Here is a 19,885-nt window from a genome sequence, read left to right as displayed (position 1 = left end):
CATTTACATAGCCTTAAAGGATCTCCCCATAAGGTACTTATTAGCTACAAAAAAAGTTAATTACCAAGGGAAAAAACTGGCCTGCATGCTTCAAAAATGTGAAATCTATAAAAACCAAAGAAAAGCTGAGAAATTATATCAGACTAAAAGAAGACCAGAGATTTGTCAACTAAATGCAGTGGGTGATCCCACACTGGAGCTTAGACCAGAGGGAAAAGAGCCTGTAAAGGACATAAGTGGGACAACTGGCAAAATCTGAAATATGACTGAGGATTAGCTAGTAGAATTATGTCAGTAAGATTTCCTGACTTTGATAATAGACCCTAGATACATTTGAGACTGTCCTTGATCTTAGAAAACACACACAGAAATATTTTGGAGTAATAGGGCATGATGTCTGCCTCTCTCAAATAGATTCAGAAAAAAACCATGATGTATATATAATCGAAAAAATCAAACAAATGTGATGGAATGTTAACAACCGGTAAACCTGAAGGAAGGGTATAGAGGAGTTCTCTGCAATATTCTAATAACATTAAGGTAAAGACTGAAATTATTTTAAAATAAAAAGATATAAATGTTCAAAGTAACAAAAATATTTGGCTCAAAAGAATACCTTCACTAGACAGCTCTCCAAGACCTACATCTTCCTGTTCCATGAAGAGCTTTGACCCAATTAAATAAGGTAAAGGCCGATCAATGTATAGATCCTGTAAAGAATGAAAGATAATAGCCATGAAATATTCAGGTTGAAAAGTAAGTTTCCAGGGCCTCTGGGTGGAGCAGTCATTAAGCATCTGCCTTGGGCTCAGGTCATGATACTAGGGTCCTGGAATCAAGACCCGCATCAGACTCCCTGCTTGGTGGGAAGCCTGCTTCCCCCTCTCCCACTCCCCCTTGTATTCTCTCTCTTGCTGTATCTCTCTCTGTCAAATAAATAAATAAAATCTTTCTTTAAAAAAATGACAAGAAAAATAAGTTTCCCATTTGACATCTTGTTGTATCTGATTACCCCAAACAAGTTACATAATGAGAGTGAAGAATAAGAAACAGCAGGATGCAAAGTACAAAAAAAAAAAATCAATGACTTTTTAAAAAGTTAAATCTTTAGGTAAAAAATAGCCAAGAGAAGCTAAATCACACAGAATGTCCCTTCTCAAGGGCCTCATTATACTCGAAATAGCAAAGGTATGAACAAAATTTACCAGCAGTAACCAAATAAGGTTCAAGTAACTTGTTCATAGTAACTTCATAGTAACATGTTCAAGAGGAGGACCAAATAAAGAAACTGAAAGCTCTGGCCAGCTCTGATGGGTCCCAGCCTGCCTTCCTCCCCTAAAATGCAGTGCTGCTGAGCAAAAATCAACCACTCAACCAATCGATCTTGAGAATCATCAATCATCGTCCTAAATTTGCAAAGAAGCACACTGAGGATATAACCCAGATGCTTTTTTAGGACTGTGGGAGGCAGGTGGGTGTGTCCAGGTTTGGGAGTGGGAGAAGGTAGGGACCAACAGCAGATTCCTGCACACTGCACTGCAGTGAAGAGAAGGCCAGAGAGGGCACATAAAGCATGGGCTAGGTAAGAGGAAAACAGACAGCCACTATGCAAGTATCTACGGTCAACAAAATGAACTAAAGGCACATGAGAACTGATGAGAACCTGCGTAGGAGAAAAAAATGACCCAAAGAAGGAAAAAGAATAATATCCCCCAGCAGCACCCACTGTATAATTTAGAAAAATGAAGTTGGTAAAATAAAACCAGATTATAAAACAACAGAATAAAATGAAGGACACGACATATAAGAGAAAACCTGCTGGACACCCTTCCATTCCCATCTTCTAAGTCCCACCCAACACACGTGTATTAAAAATTTAAGTTCAAGAAAGCACTTCAACCCAGGAAAACCTCCCACCTCCACAGAAAAAAACTGATTTGTCCTTTGCAAAGTAGGGTATTTGGCCAACATCTCTCTTCTGTACTGGAAAGACCCTAGGGGTGCAGGAGAAAAAAATTCGATGCTTAACTCAAGAGAGAATTTGGGAAGGTTAATGTAAAGGTTAAAGACACCACAGCAACTGGGGCACCTGGCTGGCTCAGCTGGTAGAGTGTGCAACTCTCAATCTCAAGGTCGTAAGCCTGAGCCCCGAGCAGGGTGTGGAGATTACATGAAAAAATAAAAACTTAATGGGCGCCTGGGTGGCTCAGTGGGTTAAGCCGCTGCCTTCGGCTCAGGTCATGATCTCAGGGTCCTGGGATCGAGGCCCGCATCGGGCTCTCTGCTCGGCAGGGAGCCTGCTTCCTCCTCTCTCTCTACCTGCCTCTCTGCCTGCTTGTGATCTCTCTCTGTCAAATAAATAAATAAAATCTTTAAAAAAAAAAAATTAAAAAAAAAATAAAAATAAAAAAATAAAAACTTAAAAAACAAAAAGATACAACAGTGCAAACAAAAAAGTACTAATTGGGCTAACCGTGACTTAGAAGGCCTTCCCACTAGAAAAGAAAGCAGTCTAGGAGCTGGAACTAACAAGTATGGCCCAGGCAATACACCTGCCCAGGGTCCACAGCTGACTGATAATCTCTACAGTGGGAAGGCAAGCTAGCAAGTGTACCAGTGCAAAAGGAATGGCCCCGACACCGTACAACACTGGAAGCTTGAACTAGAAGGAGAAGCGTGCAGAAGAATAAATGACCAGAAGAACTTGGCTCTGTGGTATGTTTCTTTTTTTCTTTTTTTCTTTTTTTTTTAAGATTTTATTTATTTGTCACAGAGGGAGACAGAGGGAGCACACAAGCAGGAGGAGCGGCAGACAGAGGGAGAAGCAGGCTCCCCACTGAGCAAGAAGCCTGATGAGGAACTCAATCCCAGGACCCTGGGATCATCACCTGAACTGAAGGCAGACACTTAACCCACTGGGCTGCCCAGGCGCCCCTGTGGCATGTTTCAATTCATAACACACTTGTGTGTCACAAGGACTCTCTCTCAAAATCAATACGGCAACCTTTTGTGTTTTCTTCCGTGTGGCTGTGCTGCCCCAGATGTCTGCTCTGCAGATCTGAAAGTAATAGTAAAGCAGTACCCAATTTCAAGGCTAATAGTCTATTCATGAGCGCTCATAATGGCTTTACTCATCCTAGCCAAAACCTGAAATCAACCCAAATGTCTTTCAACGTTTTTTTAAACTCTTTCAACACTTCTGCAGTCTCCCTTAGCACAAGCTACAGAGAACTTCAGGTTCCCAACAATCTGCCCCTCTCATGAGCCTTCCCATACTTGGAAACACAATCGAAGTCTCCCCTATACCCTCATTTCCCAGCTAGAAGTCAATTCTCTCTCAGAACACTTATGATCAGGACTCATATAAATGTCTCCTCTCTCCCACCAGCTGGTAATGCTGTAAGAAGCATTGTGAGAGTAGGAACCATGCCCCACACCCTTGTACCCTCCTACCCTGGCATGCTGCCTTGTATCAATGTTCAGGTAAACCAAGTCTTTCCAGAAGAAGAAATGTGAAGTTGCTAAGTGCCACGCCTGCTTCCTCAAAGTCAAGTCCATGTCTTACTGATTATGTGCCCAAGTAAAGCACCCAAACACAAGTGTAACAATAAATATATGAACTGAATGCCTTTACCTTGGGTTCAAGGATCAGTTCCACCCGTTCATTGGCATCTTCTTCTTCAGAGTCTGAGTTTCCCGCTTTTATATCCAGTTGCTCAAATGCACTGTCCAATACTTGCAAACCATAGTTCACAGCCTCCTGAACTTTAGGAATCAGATCTACTTCTTTCTGTTCCCGGGTCTTTTCCTACAAAAAAATACTGTTCAGCATGAATCTCCAAAATATTGATACCACCCTAATAAAACACAATAAAACAAAAAGAAATCAATTAAAAATGTTAACAGAAATCATATTCTGCTAAATGTCTCAAGAGACCTTGGAGTAGGTTTTAAACTGCAAATTTGTCACTTTCCAGACATGGATCGAACTACCTGAGGTCCCAAAGTTCCCAGTTCACCACCTACAGAAACAAAAGCACAACTCTGGTACGATGGCTCAGCTAAGTAACCTATGTAAAAATCCCCTGCCCATGAATGGTACATTACTCCCCTGCCACTGAAGGAATGAAGGGTCTAGATTTTCAGGTTCATCATGACTGCATCCCATGAACTTTGGTTAATGTGTCTTTGGACAATTCAGAGGTTAAGACTTCAGAAATACTCCAGCCAGAGATGTCATTTTTCAACTAGTTAAAATACAAGAACCAAAATCTAGTAATTATGGCTATTTTATAAATCTGTTTCAAACCAAGAGAGGGTCAGTTCCATCTCGGACTTATCCTGTACAGGATCCTAAAACAATGTCCCCAGTGAATGTCTGTACGTATCACCAAGCTGCTGAAAATACTCCACAGGCCTCCATTTTCTACCACAGCAGCTCTCAGTGACAGTCCCCTCACTCATCAACTGTGTCTTCAGTTGTGAGAAATATTGAAAAAAAAATGTCATTTCCCCTCTTCATAAATATGCTAGAAGCTGATATAAAATTATAGAAAGAACCAAACCATACAGTGCTGTTATGAGGGTCAAAGGGAAAACCTATGAGTCTCTTACACTTTTACCTCAAGTACTTTTTTGTTCTGGCTGCATCTTTTTTCCACTCTGGTATCCTTGGTTCCAGTTAAATAGCTAACAGTGCACTGCATGTTTGTGAAGTAAATATAAAGTAACTTTTTAAAAATAGTGCACTACACACTCATCACTTCACAATGAACCTGACCTGGTATAACCATATCCATTGCATTCAAATTTAAATGGTTAGCCAATTGTTCGAGAATCATTAAAAGTAACTTTTTTTAAAGCTGATAATAGGCAGAAGTATGGGTGGTGTCTAACATCCTATCTTAACAGTTTCATCTGAGTAACAGTTACTCACAGAATACCAACGTTTTCAAGTGATGTGTATTTTCTCAGTAAATTAGAGCTGAGCCGAGGCTACTCCCATCATAAACTTATATTCCAGCGCTTTCCTAAGTGGAAGGTACAACTTATGCCAGGGGACTAGAAAGCCCAGAATGTCTTAACTATGCTCTGGCCCATGGTGTGGCAACACCCAGGGATAGCCCTCCAGCACCTCCCCACCCCACTCCCTTTTCCTTCTTCCTGCCTAGCCGCCAGTATCTTCCATTAACATAGTCCATAAAATACCAGGCACATACCCCAACACTGAACTTCAGCTGCTGGCATTCTCTCTCACTGAAATGGCCTTAAAATCTGGCCCTTCTTCCTTCACCTAGCTAACATCATATCCATGTAGGTTTTCCCTACTTATATCACTCAGCCCTTCTCATCTGAACTTTCAGAGCTGTTAGCAGTTCTGACATGTTATTCCCTAGTGCCCCAACCAAGACTATAAGCTCCTGAGGAGTAACTCTTTAAGTCACCAGCTCCCTGCAATCTTAGGAGAGTCAATACATGCTCTCTGAGCATTCCATGCCCTCTACTAACACATCCTGTGGCAAGCTGGAGGCACGCAAACGTGTGTGGATTAAATTAGCATTTGTCTCACTGTCATTTCCAACTGGTAGGAATCCAGGCTGTCATGAAAGAACAGGGAAACATGGTCTTCAAAGAACTCACAACCTACAGACCAGTCTGTGGTCTGCTTTTGTATAGCCCTCAAGGTAAGAATGGTTTTCATATATATTTTTTTAAGATTTTATTTATTTATTTGACAGAGAGAGAGACAGCAAGAGAGGGAACACAAGCAGAGGGAGTGGGTGAGGAAGAAGCAGGCATCCTGCCAAGCAGGGAGCCCAATGCGGGGCTCGATCCCAGGACCCCAGGATCATGACCTTAGCCGAAGGCAGAGGCTTAACGATGGAGTCACCCAGGCGCCCCATGGTTTTTACATTTTCTAAGGGTGTGAGAGGAAGAAGGAGAAAGAGAAGAAGGGAAAAGAAGGGAAAGAGACAGATGTAGCCAGACAAACCTAAAACATTTACTATCTGGCCTTTTACAGAAAATCTCCACTGACCTGTGCTCTGCTCTGAAACCAGAATTTAGAAACTTTATATATTTCTTACTATACAAAATTTCAGAAACAAACCAAAAAATTTAACCCCTGGGCTATCAGGAGCAGCCTTTCCATTTCCCCTAGTAACCATCCTCTTGCCCACAATCCCCCACCAGCCACGTTACAAAGTTCCACCACTTTCTTTCCCTAAGTCAAGACTCAACAGAATAGAGATTTAGTGCCAGTACCTGTTCTGCTTTTTCTGTCTCAGCCTTGAGCACCGGTTCCTCCACCTCTTCGTCATATACACGCTACATGTGGAAGCAAATTCACTGTTAAACGGTCAAAATATTTGCAACACCATGCATTATACAATATACAAATTCAACACTCAATATAAAAAGTCAAAGACAGAGAAGAAACAATCGTTCAACAAATGACTGAGGCCATCAGTCAAAGACAAAAGTCAAAAAGCAGCAGTTAATGCACCAAATACTAAACAAACAGATACAAAAAGATACGAAAGATAAAAAGACTAGGAAACGTGAAAAAAAGTTCAATCTCATGGCTGGTTGACGAAAGAGTCACAAAAACAATTAAGATACCATTTTCATACCTTCTGGTGTAACCTAATACCTAATGCTGACAGTGCAATGATACAGGTACTTAAACATGAGGCTACTGGAAATGCTAACTCGTAGAACTTACCTACTAGGTAACAAGAGTTTTAACACTTTGAGCAATGGAAATGGTAAAAGTTGTTTTTCATCCTGTTGCTTAAAATTGTTGGTAAAATTTGTTATCCCGATTATATAAAAGCAGGTAAGTCAAGCCCACCAAATATTTGCCAGAAGGCCAGGCATTTGACTGACCTGTACAGCATGGGCAGGCAGGCATCTCTTTTCCAAGAGAGCTATGGCTCCAGTAACTCACTGTGATGTCTTTTACTTTTTAACTATTTAACTATTAAAATGAAGACATGGGAATGTGTCCTAGTCAGACTTATTCGAAATCTACAGTATTTAATATTGGGATGCTGGCATAGAGAAATCATAATAAAATACAGAGGCAAGAAACTGATCCATAATTACACATAAGCCTAATTTTACATTCACAAAACACAAGTGTATATATACATACTTCCATACACATGAGTCAGTGAGGAAAAGAACTTAAAATAAAGCTTACCCATATGGGGGAAAAAAACAAAGTAACATTGCTATTTTGTACTACATCTAGTATCACTCCTACACATCCATGCAGATATATACTTTCCAGGTAAGAATAAAAATACTGATATACAAAGAGAGGCCCTCACCCAAAATATCTAGAGTTAAGGTAAAAAATGGGAAGTTGGTGCCTTTGAAGCAAATATGGAAAAATATTAAAGTCTGCTAATGCAAAGTGGTGCATATTACTAGCATTTGTGGTTATTATTTGTTCTGTTCTAGACATTTGAAAGATTCCATTAAAATGGTTATAAAATAATAAACTAATATTAAGAAAAATGTGGCCTGCAAATATATACATACAGAAAAGATTAAAGTTTAAAAACAAGAACTAGAAAGAAATATGGCAAAGTGTTCAATGGCTGGTTAATTTGGGGAGGTGGAAATATAGTTGATTTTTTGTGGTTTTAATTTTTTCACTTTAGTACTTTTTTTTTTTAAATATTTTATTTATTTATTTGACAGAGAGAAATCACAAGTAGGCAGAGAGGCAGGCAGAGAGAGAGGAGGAAGCAGGCTCCCCGCTGAGCAGAAAGCCCGATGTGGGGCTCAAACCCAGGACCTGGGATCATGACCTGAGCCGAAGGCAGTGGCTCAACCCACTGAGCCACCCAGGCGCCCCTCACTTTAGTACTTTTTATCTATGCCAATCTCTTCTACAAGTGTTCATTACTTTTTTTTTTTTAAGATTTTATTTATTTATTTGTCAGAGAGAGAGACGGAGAGAGAGAGAGAGGGAGAGAGAACGAGCACAGGCAGAGAGGCAGAGGGAGAAGCAGGCTCCCTGATGAGCAAGGAGCCCAATGTGGGACTCAATCCCAGGACGCTGGGATCATGACCTGAGCCGAAGGCAGCTGCTTAACCAACTGAGCCACCCAGGCGTCCCGTGTTCATTACTTTTGTAACAGGAAAGAAAAAACTTAAAAGGCCAGTGTCAGCATGGGAAATGGACTTAGAATGCATATATGTCAGAAGGTTGAGAGGCCCCCCTCCACCATCTGAAATTTCAGATGCTGCTTCGTTTTCCATACTTTTAAAAAATAACTGTTCTATAAGGACAAGAAATTTGGGGGGGGGGGCGGGTAATCTTCAGAGACAGGAACAGAAAAGTAAATAAATCTCAAAACTGAGGCTTTCAGACATCGCAGCTACCAGGGTCACTTCAGATTTTAAATAGCAAGACCATTTAACCTAAAAGGTTGAGCTTCACGCTCAAGTCTGATTAGCACCGACATCTTACTTTTTCCCCTGCTTATCATTAAAAATGACTTTCTAAGATTTTAGTAGACTGCAGCTGGTAGGCCAAACTTGACCTCTAAGAAACCATCCAGCAAATACATAAAACCCGTGGATCTTCCGACAGTGACGAGAACGATGTATCTCAAGTCCTCAGCATGCAGCAGATAATCAATGCTAACTTCCTTCACTCTTAACAGGCTAGCCTCACAGCTTCGTGTGTTTCTTGATAATTTTTAAATCAGGTAGCTATTCCCAGATTGTAAATATCTTTAGTATTTCCCCCTCAAAGGATCTTTTCTTCATTTGGGTAGATGGGGTCAGAGATATGGTGGTAAACTGGTGAAAAGGAACCAGGGGCTGAGGACTTCTTAACAGATTATAAACAGCCCTGGTCCTTTTCATTTATGTGTTCTCTCATTCATTCATTCAGAAATTCTCTAGGGTCCTACAAACCAGGGACGTGCTGGGCCCAAAGAATACAGTATTTAGAACAAATGTGGGGCCTGACTTAGTAGCGTAGTTTGACACAACAAATTATATCAATAAATATGAAATTACACTAATAAGAAGGGCACTGAAGAAATCACTTCTGGGGTGCCTGGCTAGTTCAGTCAGAAAAGCATGCGACTCTTGGGGTGCCTGGGTGGTTCAGTGGGTTGAGCCTCTGCCTTCAGCTCGGGTCATGCTCTCAGAGTCCTGGGATCAAGCCCTGTGTTGGGCTCTCTGCTCAGCGAGGAGCCTGTTGCCCAACCCCCTGCCACCGCCTGCCTCTCTGCCTACTTGTGATCTCTGTCTGTCAAATAAATGAATAAAATCTTTAAAAAAAGAAAAAGAAGAAGAAGAGCATGCGATTCGTGACCCTGGCATCATAGGTTCAAGCTCCATTTTGGGTGTAGAGATTACTAAAAAAATTAAGTTAAAAAAAAAGTCATCTCTAGGTCACTTAAATGTTTCAGGACAAAATTCTTAAATTAATAGGTTAATGAAACCTTAAGAATTCTGTTCCCTTCTGATAACATGCCACTGTTAATTAGTAGATCTCCTCCTTCAGAGTCCCCTCTTGGGCCTTTACTAAAGGTACTAATTTCTATTGTCCTAGAAAGTTTTGATTGCTCTTAAATTTCACTAATTCTGTAATGCATTTTTCAACCTGGGTACCTGCTTCTGAGGTTAACTACTAAAACCCAGAAACCTACCTGTGATTTTGAATAACTTTCTAATAAACTACCGTGAAACTAAATGGCACCATCATTCAAGCCAGAATTGTAATACATGAGCACCAGTGTCAGGGTTTGAAGTAAACATAAAAAGCTAAATCACTGCAAAGTGTCTTAACATACGTAGATTTTTTTCCACAGTTTTATTAAGCATCAGCTGCACCCTTCACATCATTATGTTCTGCCACGAATGAGAAGGCCACGTAACACGTGGCATTACAGGGAGGTATGAGAAGCAGTAAAACAAGCACACTGAGAGGGGAATTCTGGCTGCAGAATGGAAGGGGAAGAAGCTTAAGGACTAAGGCAAAGGAAAACCGTATGGAAAAAAGGGCATCCAAGAAGTGAACAGAAATAAAGAACTACTACAAAAAAAAAAATCAACAAGAACCAAAAAACCCGCTAGATCAAGGAAAACTCAAAACCTAAAAAAACCTGGCCAGAAATTAACAAGCTAAGTGAGAGATAAGTATGACATGAAGACTGTGATTCAGAAAAAAAATAGTTTATGATGCCCACCCCTACTCCACAAAATTCAACTGGGTACCAATTGAATGTGGGTGCCTGGATACAGGCACATTGGGTACAAAGGGACCCTTCCGATTCAACTCCTTGCCCATTCTAGGGCTCCAGCACTGACTGCAGAGAAGAGCTGAACACCTGACCCAGCAAGAAAGGTACAGAATGAGGGCAAACAAGTATACTCAAAAGGAGACTATATGTGGCTTGATGAAAAGGAAATGGGGCTGCGTACACCTGTAAACTGCATCTGCCAGTGAGAAAGATGCTCAGAACCAAGCACGCACATTCTACACAGATGGCCAAAAGCTGACTACAGAGTTTACTAGAACACTTGCAGTATCTTAAACTTACTGGCAAAGAGATCTCTAACTCCTTCACTAAATCCTTATTTTATACAGTTTCCCAAAAACGGTAGTGGTTATTCAACATGAACTACTAAAAAAAACGCATTACTATGTGGCATAAGATACCTGCATGACAATATTTGGCTCTCGTCACAGTTCTGAATCTCGGGCTTTTATAATTTTGCAATTTTCAAAATCCTTTCTAATACTTTACATCTAACAATCTCGGGAAATAGGCTACTTTAATAATCCTCTTTTGGCAGATTATTTAAGGCTGACACTCAGGAAGTTAACCTCCCAATGGACACAGAGAAGCGCTTAACTAAGCTTCCTCTCCATTCTCATCTCTTAACAGTCTCCCCTTCACTCACTGGGCTCTAGCCACATTTGTTTTCTTTCTATTCGGGAATTACACTATTATGGAATATTGTGGTATTCTCCAAAGAGAGGCCTAGCTAACTTACCTATGTATTCCTAGGACCTAGCACTTAGAAAGTCAATACATATATAGTGAAAAATCATGGCTCAAAGCTCAATACTCTGTTTAGAGCTGACTCCCTATCACAGGTTCAGCCATTGAAACAAAATGTTAATCAATATTACAAAAAGAAAAAAAAAGACTATTCCAAGTAGGCACACGCATGCCTTTAATATAACTTATCAGAACGTGATGGACACAGTCAATATTGCAGCCACATTTTGGTGCCCAGAGGATCAGACTTGGTGTACAGCTCTCCTTACAGAACATGTCCACGAAAAGGCTTGTTTGGAATGCCATCCAAGTCAGCACAACTAAAACTAAAAACGGATGAAAAAACTAGAAATAAGAAAAACTGTATCACTAGGTTTTTTTTAAAGCTTGAAAAAATAAATTTTACTAATTTATTTATTTATTTTTAAAGATTTTATTTATTTATTTGACAGAGAGAGAGAGATCACAAGTAGGCAGAGAGGCAGGCAGAGAGAGGAGGAAGCCGGCTCACTGCTGAGCAGAGAGCCCAAAGCGGAGCTCTATCCCATGACCCTGAGATCGTGACCTGAGCCCAAGGCAGAGGCTTAACCCACTGAGCCACCCAGGCGCCCCTAAATTTTACTAATTTAAAAAAAGGCATTAATCCTAGAGGAAGAAGCTTCAATTCCCAAGAACCCCTACATTCATCAAAATTGAAGAGGATACCTAATAAGAAGCCACTAAGTATCACAACAGGACTCTCGCTTCTCCAAAAAGCATTATTTGTAAGTCTGATACAACTACGTTACTCACGTTCTCAATGAACTGGGTATTAGACAGCATAAGGAAGTCATTGAAGACATTATGAAGACGACAATCTGTGGCTTTAGTTTCCCGGATTAGTCCATCCACTTGTTTCTTGATTTCATGGGTCCTAGAGATAGTCTGCTGTGAGAATTCCTGTAGAAACTGTAGCAGCTATTTAAAAAAAAAAAAAAAATACAGCAATATCAGTATCACATGTGTCTGCTCTGTGGGTCAAAAGAAAAAAGAACCCATTTTCTTTTCAACTTTGAGTGTGTGTGCTGGAATGTAATGGATGCTGCTTTTGACAGTACCCAAGACCAAGCAGCAGGGAAAAACATTAAAACAGCTCATCACAACAGTGGCAAGGAGTGAATGGACGGACACTTGCTATCTCATATCTGGAGAAATTTTAAAGTCTTGTTTGGTTATCGTTCTTCAGAAATCTCAGACGAAGAGCGAAATAACAAACCACCACTCTTATTTAAAAAAAAAAAAAATGTATTCATATGGGACTTTAGAATCACAGTTCCGAGCTTCTAGGGCCCCAGGCCTTTAAAGTCCCACTGCAGGAGATCCACACAGCGGTTTGTCTACCTCCCCATACAGTCCGGGTCCCAACGTGGAATGGCCTCACTGGTGCCCTAGCAATCCCGGGCGCAGAGAAAATCCATCTGCCTCCCTTAAGATGGAGGTGGGTGCACCGCTGGAAAACCCAAACAAGGAACAGAACCCCGCGTCTGAGCTGCAGTCCAAGTGGGGGCACTCAGCCAGCTAAGGACGACAAGCCCGCCCCCGCCCAGGTGCCTAGGGTCCGCCACCGTGGCGTTTTTGATATAGAGAAGGGGCGTGTTATTAAAAATAACAGAGACAGCGGGATAGATCGGGTGGAGAAGGATTCGGGGCTCCTATTCTTCTGCTAGCAAGCTGCGCGTCACCCCAGGCGCCCCCCACCTCCACTCCCGTCCCTGGGCCCCGCCTCTCACGCCCGCATCAGCCGCCAGCGACCAGCTCTGGCTGCTCCTGCGGATCTCCTCCACCGACCAGGGTCGCTCCCACACGGGCTCGGACGCCGGCGCCCGCTCCTGGTCGGGGGTCGTCCGGTTCATCTGCAGCGGGAAGGATGAAAAGAAGGGCTGAGCTTCGAGGAGACGGAGGCCCCAGCCCGGCCCCGACCCAACCCTGCTCGCTGCACGCCGCCCTCCGCCCTCACCATCCCGGCGGTGCAGTTCGGCGAGCTCCGGGGTAGCCACCACGGTATTCGCCGAGGCCCGCAGGGTTGCGAAAGCGGAGACCCGAACCCTGAGGCCCGGGCACGTGACCGGCTGTCACGTGACCGGGCTCGCACGTGACCGGATGTGCCGCGCCGGCGGAAAAAAGAAGTGGCCACGGATTCGGAGTTGAGTCGGAAGGCCTGCGGCTGGGCTAAGATGGAAGCGGGGAGAAAGAGAGGATGCGGACGCCTGGGGGCGCTGGTGGTCGGGTTGCTGTGGAGCCGGAGGGCGCAGGCGGTGGCTGTGGGGCGCGCTGCGTGCCCGGCTCCTCTCCAGAAAGGAACCCCGAAAGGAACCTGTGAAACAACCCGTTTAGGGGCTCCGGCCTTCGTGGGAGGAAGCAAAGCTTTCCCAACTGCGTGTCTTCCTGGTTGCAACTCCGCTGCCCTTCGCTGGGTCCGCGCCTTGGCGCTCAGTAAGTGGAGGAGGATGGACCAGTCTGACCATCACCATCCCTGCTGACCTGCTCGGTTTCAACTCGTTGTGTAGGTCCTGCTTAATTAAAAGCCTTTACTCACTCGGCATTGTCCACAGATTGAAGTCCAGACTTCTCATAAGACAAGCAAAATCTTTTATAATCTGATCCCTGCTACGAGTATATCTTCAGTTCTCCCAGCTCCCCGCTAACGCTGAGTGATCCAGATTTTTCCCTTTGTTGAGTTCTTCTTGTGCCAGACCAACCCACGAGCAAGTCATTTAACTTCTGTTAGCGTTCCTCCTCAGGAAAAGGAAGATACATGTCTTTTATTCCCTAGTCTGTTCTCAGGTATTAAATGTGATTTTTTTTTAAGGTTCTTCACTTGTTTGTTTTTGTTTTTGTTTTTATTTTTTAATTAATATATAATGTATTATTAGTCCCAGGGGTACAGGTCTGTGAATCGCCAGGTTTACACACTTCACAGCACTCACCATAGCACATGCCTTCCCCAATGTCCATATCCCAACCACCCTCTCCCTACCCCCACCCCTGCGATTTTTTTTTTTTTTTTAAGATTTTACTTATTTATTTGACAGAGAGACAGCAAGAGAGGGAACATAAGCCAGGGGAGAGGAAGAAACAGGGCTCTCGCTGAGCAAGGAGCCCCATGGGGGGCTCAGGACCCTGGGATCATGACCTGAGCCAAAAGCAGATGCTTAATGACTAAACCACCCAGGCGCCCTTAAATGTGGTGATATTCTAAAAACAGCTAGCACAATTCCTGCCTTCTGGTGAGTATTAAACATGGATCTTACACTGTCCCTATGCTCTTTGTCCAACTCTTGGATTTTCTTTTGTTTTTGCTTCCATCACCTCAGTGAAAATGTGCCCAGTTATTTCAAGTACAGTTTAATTGCCCCTGTTGTTTTCTATATGTTTGTATAAATATCGTAAAGTATTACATTGTATTATAATTTATTTCTATATCTGTCTCCCTTTAATAGTAGTAGCTAACATTTATGAAGTGCTGAGTATTGACCAAACACTTTATACATATTAATTCATTTTAATTCTCACAAGACCCTGTGAAGTAGGTGCTATTATCTTAATGTTATAGTTGAAGAAACTGAGGCACAGAAAGATAAGTTCCTGAGGGTTAGACAATTGGCAGAGAATCAGAGCCAGGAACCTACACTGTTAACCACTATGTTATACTGTATCTCATCTTACTCTCTTAAGGGAACTCTATTTTTAACTGGCTGTCTACCAGCCTTGTAGTAGAATGCCTCATTCCATAAAAACGAAACAAAAGCCTTTACAGTTTGGTTGGTAAAATTTAGGTGAGCCAGTTACTGCCCTTGCATCTCATCTGACATCATCAACTTAGGTAGTCAGTTAATGACCCTGGGCTCAATGTGTATTAATAACCTTGATCAATATCCCAGTTCTCAGACTCCCTCACTTACCTGCACCCCAGTTCTTATCACCTGATTTTCTTACTTCTAAATCTGGACTGCAACAGAGCAGCCTCTTAAATTTTAAGGTCTTTCTTTTATTCCCTAGTCTGTTCTCAACGAGCCCAAACCTCATCCCTCAGTTTTCCCCCTTTTCCCCCAGTGCCACCTTCTTAGCTTTATTTCTTTCCCTGTTCTGCATAACATATATGATAGTAGCCATCAACTTCCCTTGAAAGTTCTTTAATATCCTCATGTCAACCTTCTGACACATAGCCCTGCTAGCTCCTAACTTTGAATCAGTCCAATTATGTCCTTTCTCCTTTCCCAAACCAAGGTTTCCGAATGAAATCACTAGAAATTATATTCTGCAAATATGGCTAAAACTTCAGCCCTGATTAGCAGTCCTTTTACTTATCCTTGATCTTTATACTTATCCTTGATTAGCTCCTTTCCATAACTTCATAGCGTTTTTCATATTATCTACCCCACTTGCCTCTGCGGGAGAGAACAGACTTTCCCTTCCCACCTCATGCTTAAAATGTTTCTATGTATACACACCTTGATGTGTACACACTCTTGATGCTCTGTATCTCATACAGCTCTTTATTTGTACAGAACAGAAATTGGAAAACTGACAAAATTGAATTTGGGGGAAAGAAACTACAGAACTCACAGTTAAGGAAAAACTAAGCAGGCAGGGCTTGGGAAGGGCATAGACCACAGGAACTCAGGAGTCCCCTTTGAGCCACTGCCACCAGAATGACAAAGGTCCAATCAATTCCCCTCTTGTGTTTCTTTTCTGAACTTTCAAATTCCTGAGATAAATGGAATCTGATTGGCTTCCCTTAGATCATATTCCCACTCCTCCCACCTCTAAGTGGGTCCCCAAACAAAAATTTGGGACTTTTACCAAAAGCAGAGATAAGAGATGCTAGGAAAACAAAAACAATAGGCTACATGCTCCCTTCTTCCAGTCCTGGAAAAGCTGTCCCCACTCTTGCCAAGACTGGTGGCCACTATGCTCTTGATGGAGGCTTTCTAGCCTCCCTGGGATGGTGCTATCTTGAAATCCTCTTCTTGTCTTTGTTGAATCCTACAGTCATTACTGGCACTTCTCCCATAGACCTTTTCAAATGTTTCTGAGTCATGCTTTTTACTGAATTTGTTAGAGAATTCTTGCCCTGCCGTAACCATGCCTGAGAATTCAGATAAATCTACCCATTTTACAGTATAGTAAAACTTGTTTTGGGGTGCCTGGCTGGCTCACCAGGTAGAGCTTGCAACTCATGATCTCAGGGTCATGAGTTAAAGCCCCGTGTTGTATGTGGAGCCTACTTTAGAAAAAAAACAAAAAACTTTTTTCATGTGCATTTTGATAAGCTCACAATCTTTTGAGTAGTTGTAATAAGAGTAGGGATGTTTTATGATTTACAAGATTTTATTTTTCACATAGTGGAAACAATGGCATATTTTTGTCTTTATTTTTCAGTGAATGACTATAATGTGGATATTGCACAAAGTCAGGGACAGGTCTAACAATTTTGTTGAAGACATAAACTTCTTAGCATTCTACAATCCAATATAATATATATTATTTCCTAATAATTTAATGAATTGTTCATTAATATTAGAGGATTTAATAAGAGAAAAGTCACTGACAAAATCTGCCTTAAAATCGAAAATCCAGGGGTGCCTGGGTGACTCAGTCAGTTAAGTGACCAACTTTTGATTTCAGCTCAGGTCATGACCTCAGGGTCATGAGATCAAGTCCTGGGTCAGCTCTGTGCTAGGCTTAGAGCCTTCTTAAGATTCTCTCTCTCTCCCACTGCTCTTTCCCCTCCCCGCCCCCTGTGTGCACTCTTTCTTTCTCTCTCTCTAAACAAACAAACAAAAATCCAAACAACTGAAAACCCAGCATTTTCAAAGCTACAGAACTGTTCACTGTTAAGACACAGTTTCACAAAGTCATTGCTGAAGCTGCAAATATCAATGGAAAAAGTAACAACAATAATACTAATTTTAAAAGCCTCAATTTATCCAAATTCTTTATCATTGATATAATTCATACAAGCAGTGTTAAATACCACATGTTTTACATTACAGTGTGAGGCAAGACATTTTTAACAAGATCTGTACCATAGCTTCAGTATTTAATATATGTAAATGAATTTGGACCCATAACTAAAAGTGCTTAAATCCAGCTGGTTTTCTAAGTAATGAGTGATACAAATGGTGTAACTACAGCATGAGAATTTGGGATTGTTACCAACTATCTCTAACCAAGCCCTCAGTTCCTGTGCGTGTATTGCTACCCCTCTATGGTTTGATTATTCTAGAGGACTTTTGAGTTTTGTTTTATGAGAACTCACAAACCTAAGAATCCAGTAATATAGTTCTGACCCAATTTAATAAGTCTACTAACTGTAAATTACATGCTTTTTTAAAGAAATGGTAGTTATGATTTTTTTAAGATTTTATTTATTCATTTGAGAGAGAGAACACAAACAGGGGAGGGGCAAAGGGAGAGAGAGAGAAGCAGACTTCCCACGGAGCAGGGAGCCTGATGCAAGAGTCAGTCTCAGGACCCCAAGATCATGACCTGAGCCGAAAGCAGACACTTAACCAACTGAGCCACTCAGGTGCCCCAGTTATGATTATTTTTAAAGTATTATTTTAGTACTTAATTAATTTAGTACTTAATTAATTAATTAATTTAGTGCCTTATTAATTCTATATCTGGTAGTATGGCCAAATTGAAGCCAAATTACTACCACTATTATCATTTTGCACTAGTATATGAAGCGTGAGCAGCAAATGTGTGCAACTATATTCCAACAGTGTCAAATTCTATAACTCTTCAAGTTAGATTTCTTAGCTACAAGATATATTTTACCAATCACCCCTTGACCAAATTCTTTTTTTCTTTCTTTTTTTTTTTTTTTTAAGATTTAGTTATTTTAGAGAGAGAGAACGGGTGGGAGGGGCAGAGGGAGAGAGAGAGAATCTCAAGCAGCCTCTGCAATGAACGCAGAGCCTGATGCAAGGCTTGATCTCATGACCCTAAGATCACAACCTGAGCTGAAACCAAGAGTGGGACGCTTAACCAACTTCGCCACCCAGGCACCCCACCAAATTCTTTTTTTTTTCCCACCAATTTCTTTTTAACAAGACTCACAAAATTATTTATGACATTGTTCGTTATCTCTGTGAAACCCCTGGTTTAGTTCAGCAAACTACTGCCTGCAAGGTGAGTTTACAGCTCTTAAAATGTACATGTAATTATTCTGGGTAGCCTTTATGTGAAATATTTTTTAAATACTGGATGATCACAAAAATCTCATTTTATAACAGTTTCTAACTTAATTCAATGTATACGCAATAGTGTAAACAACAAGCTGCTTGCCTTTTCAATAAAGGAATTCAAAGGTATTAAACAATGTTTAATGTTTTCTATAGTATTATTAATTTTATACCTTTGGGCATTACAGGCTGAGAAAGTTGGCAATAAAAGAGAGTGCATGCTTTTATGCTTTTATAATGCATAGCTCTCAGATTTCACACTGAACTACCCCCAGTTTTAAAATACCCATGATTGGGGCACCTGGGTGGCTCAGTGGGTTGGGCCTCTACCTTCAGCTCAGGTCATGATCCTGGGATCGAGCTCCGCATCATGCTCTCTGCTCAGCAGGCAACCTGCTTCCCCTTCTCTCTCTGCCTGCCCCTCTGCCTACTTGTGATCTCTCTCAGTCAAATAAATAAATTTAAGATTTTTTTTTTTTATTTGACAGAGAGGGATCACAAGTAGGCAGAGAGGCAGGCAGAGAGAGAGAGAGAGGAGGAAGCAGGCTCCCCGCCGAGTAGAAAGCCTGATGCAGGGCTCGATCCCAGGACCCCGGGATCATGACCTGAGCCGAAGGCAGAGGCTTTAATCCACTGAGCCACCCAGGTGCCCCAAATAAATAAATTTTTAAAAAAATTTTTTTTAAATATCCATGGTTGAGGTTGACCATCAAATGTGTTATACATAAGAATTGATTTTCTAACTCTGCTTTCTTGAAAATAAAGTCTAGCCAACCTGCTTTATTTTACAGAGGCCCCTCCAGTGAGCAAGCCATGGTTCTTCTAACAGTCATTTAAAGTGCCTGAGAGATTTTCTCCAAGAACAGGCAGTTCAGAGGCTCTGCGTGAGGTGAGTCAGAAATGTCAGAAAACCCAGACACCAGGCACCCCACAGTAAGTACAACATACTCCTCTAAGAGATCCCTGCTCTCTGACCTGGGCAGAAAAGCTGATCCACATACAGAGTGACAGAGGCTGATGAGTTGATGGGAATCAAGCGGCTTTGCTTGCTGATACCAAACTCTGACTTTATATGTCAACAAGTCGCACTTTCTCGGTGGTCAGGAATGCATTTCTACCATAGCCTTTCTTTCTCCCTGCCTCTGTTAATCATTGAGCTCTTTTTTTCTGAATTTGAGAGTGAGTCAAGGCTTTAACTCTAGGACAGCCTGATAAAGATTCAAGAGTTGGAACTTTAAATCAGCTGCAAACCTTTGAGTTTTAGTACTATATGACATTAAATAACCCTTCCACAAGAACCAAGATGCCCTTCAACAGACGAATGGATAAGGAAGATGTGGTCCATATACACTATGGAGTATTATGCCTCCATCAGAAAGGATGAATCCCCAACTTTTGTAGCAACATGGACGGGACTGGAAGAGATTATGCTGAGTGAAATAAGTCAAGCAGAGAGAGTCAATTATCATATGGTTTCACTTATTTGTGGAGTATAGGAAATAACGCAGAGGACATGGGGAGATGGAGAGGAGAAGGGAGTTGAGGGAAATTGGAAGGGGAGGTGAACCATGAGAGACTATGGACTCGGAAAAACAATCTGAGGGTTTTGAAGGG

At 41.6% G+C, this 19,885-nt stretch overlaps 1 protein-coding gene and 1 long non-coding RNA gene across 7 annotated transcripts in view; one reads left to right on the top strand and one right to left on the bottom strand.

The window, feature by feature from the left end:
* LOC125084467 (WASH complex subunit 2-like) overlaps positions 1 to 13,186 on the bottom strand; it is a 58,193-nt gene extending 45,007 nt beyond the window's left edge. For all 6 annotated transcript variants that reach the window (XM_047701762.1, XM_047701765.1, XM_047701768.1 and 3 more), the window contains exons 1-6: positions 13,036 to 13,186; positions 12,809 to 12,931; positions 11,832 to 11,996; positions 6,265 to 6,327; positions 3,635 to 3,808; positions 617 to 710 (exon numbers count right to left, since the gene is read on the bottom strand). In XM_047701762.1, the coding sequence (XP_047557718.1) occupies positions 617 to 710; positions 3,635 to 3,808; positions 6,265 to 6,327; positions 11,832 to 11,996; positions 12,809 to 12,931; positions 13,036 to 13,038 (622 nt within the window). In that variant the 5' untranslated portion in view covers positions 13,039 to 13,186. The remainder of the gene's footprint in view (positions 1 to 616; positions 711 to 3,634; positions 3,809 to 6,264; positions 6,328 to 11,831; positions 11,997 to 12,808; positions 12,932 to 13,035) is intronic.
* A 13-nt stretch (positions 13,187 to 13,199) lies between these two features.
* LOC125084468 (uncharacterized) overlaps positions 13,200 to 19,885 on the top strand; it is a 28,814-nt gene continuing 22,128 nt past the window's right edge. The window contains exons 1-2 of the long non-coding RNA XR_007122626.1: positions 13,200 to 13,511; positions 19,063 to 19,160. This is a non-coding gene — a long non-coding RNA (uncharacterized LOC125084468). The remainder of the gene's footprint in view (positions 13,512 to 19,062; positions 19,161 to 19,885) is intronic.

The sequence above is a fragment of the Lutra lutra genome, chromosome 14, assembly GCF_902655055.1.
Source record: "Lutra lutra chromosome 14, mLutLut1.2, whole genome shotgun sequence".
In the NCBI taxonomy this organism is placed as follows: domain Eukaryota; kingdom Metazoa; phylum Chordata; class Mammalia; order Carnivora; family Mustelidae; genus Lutra; species Lutra lutra.
Note: the sequence above shows the minus strand (reverse complement) of the source record. Positions and strands in the feature narration are given on the sequence as shown.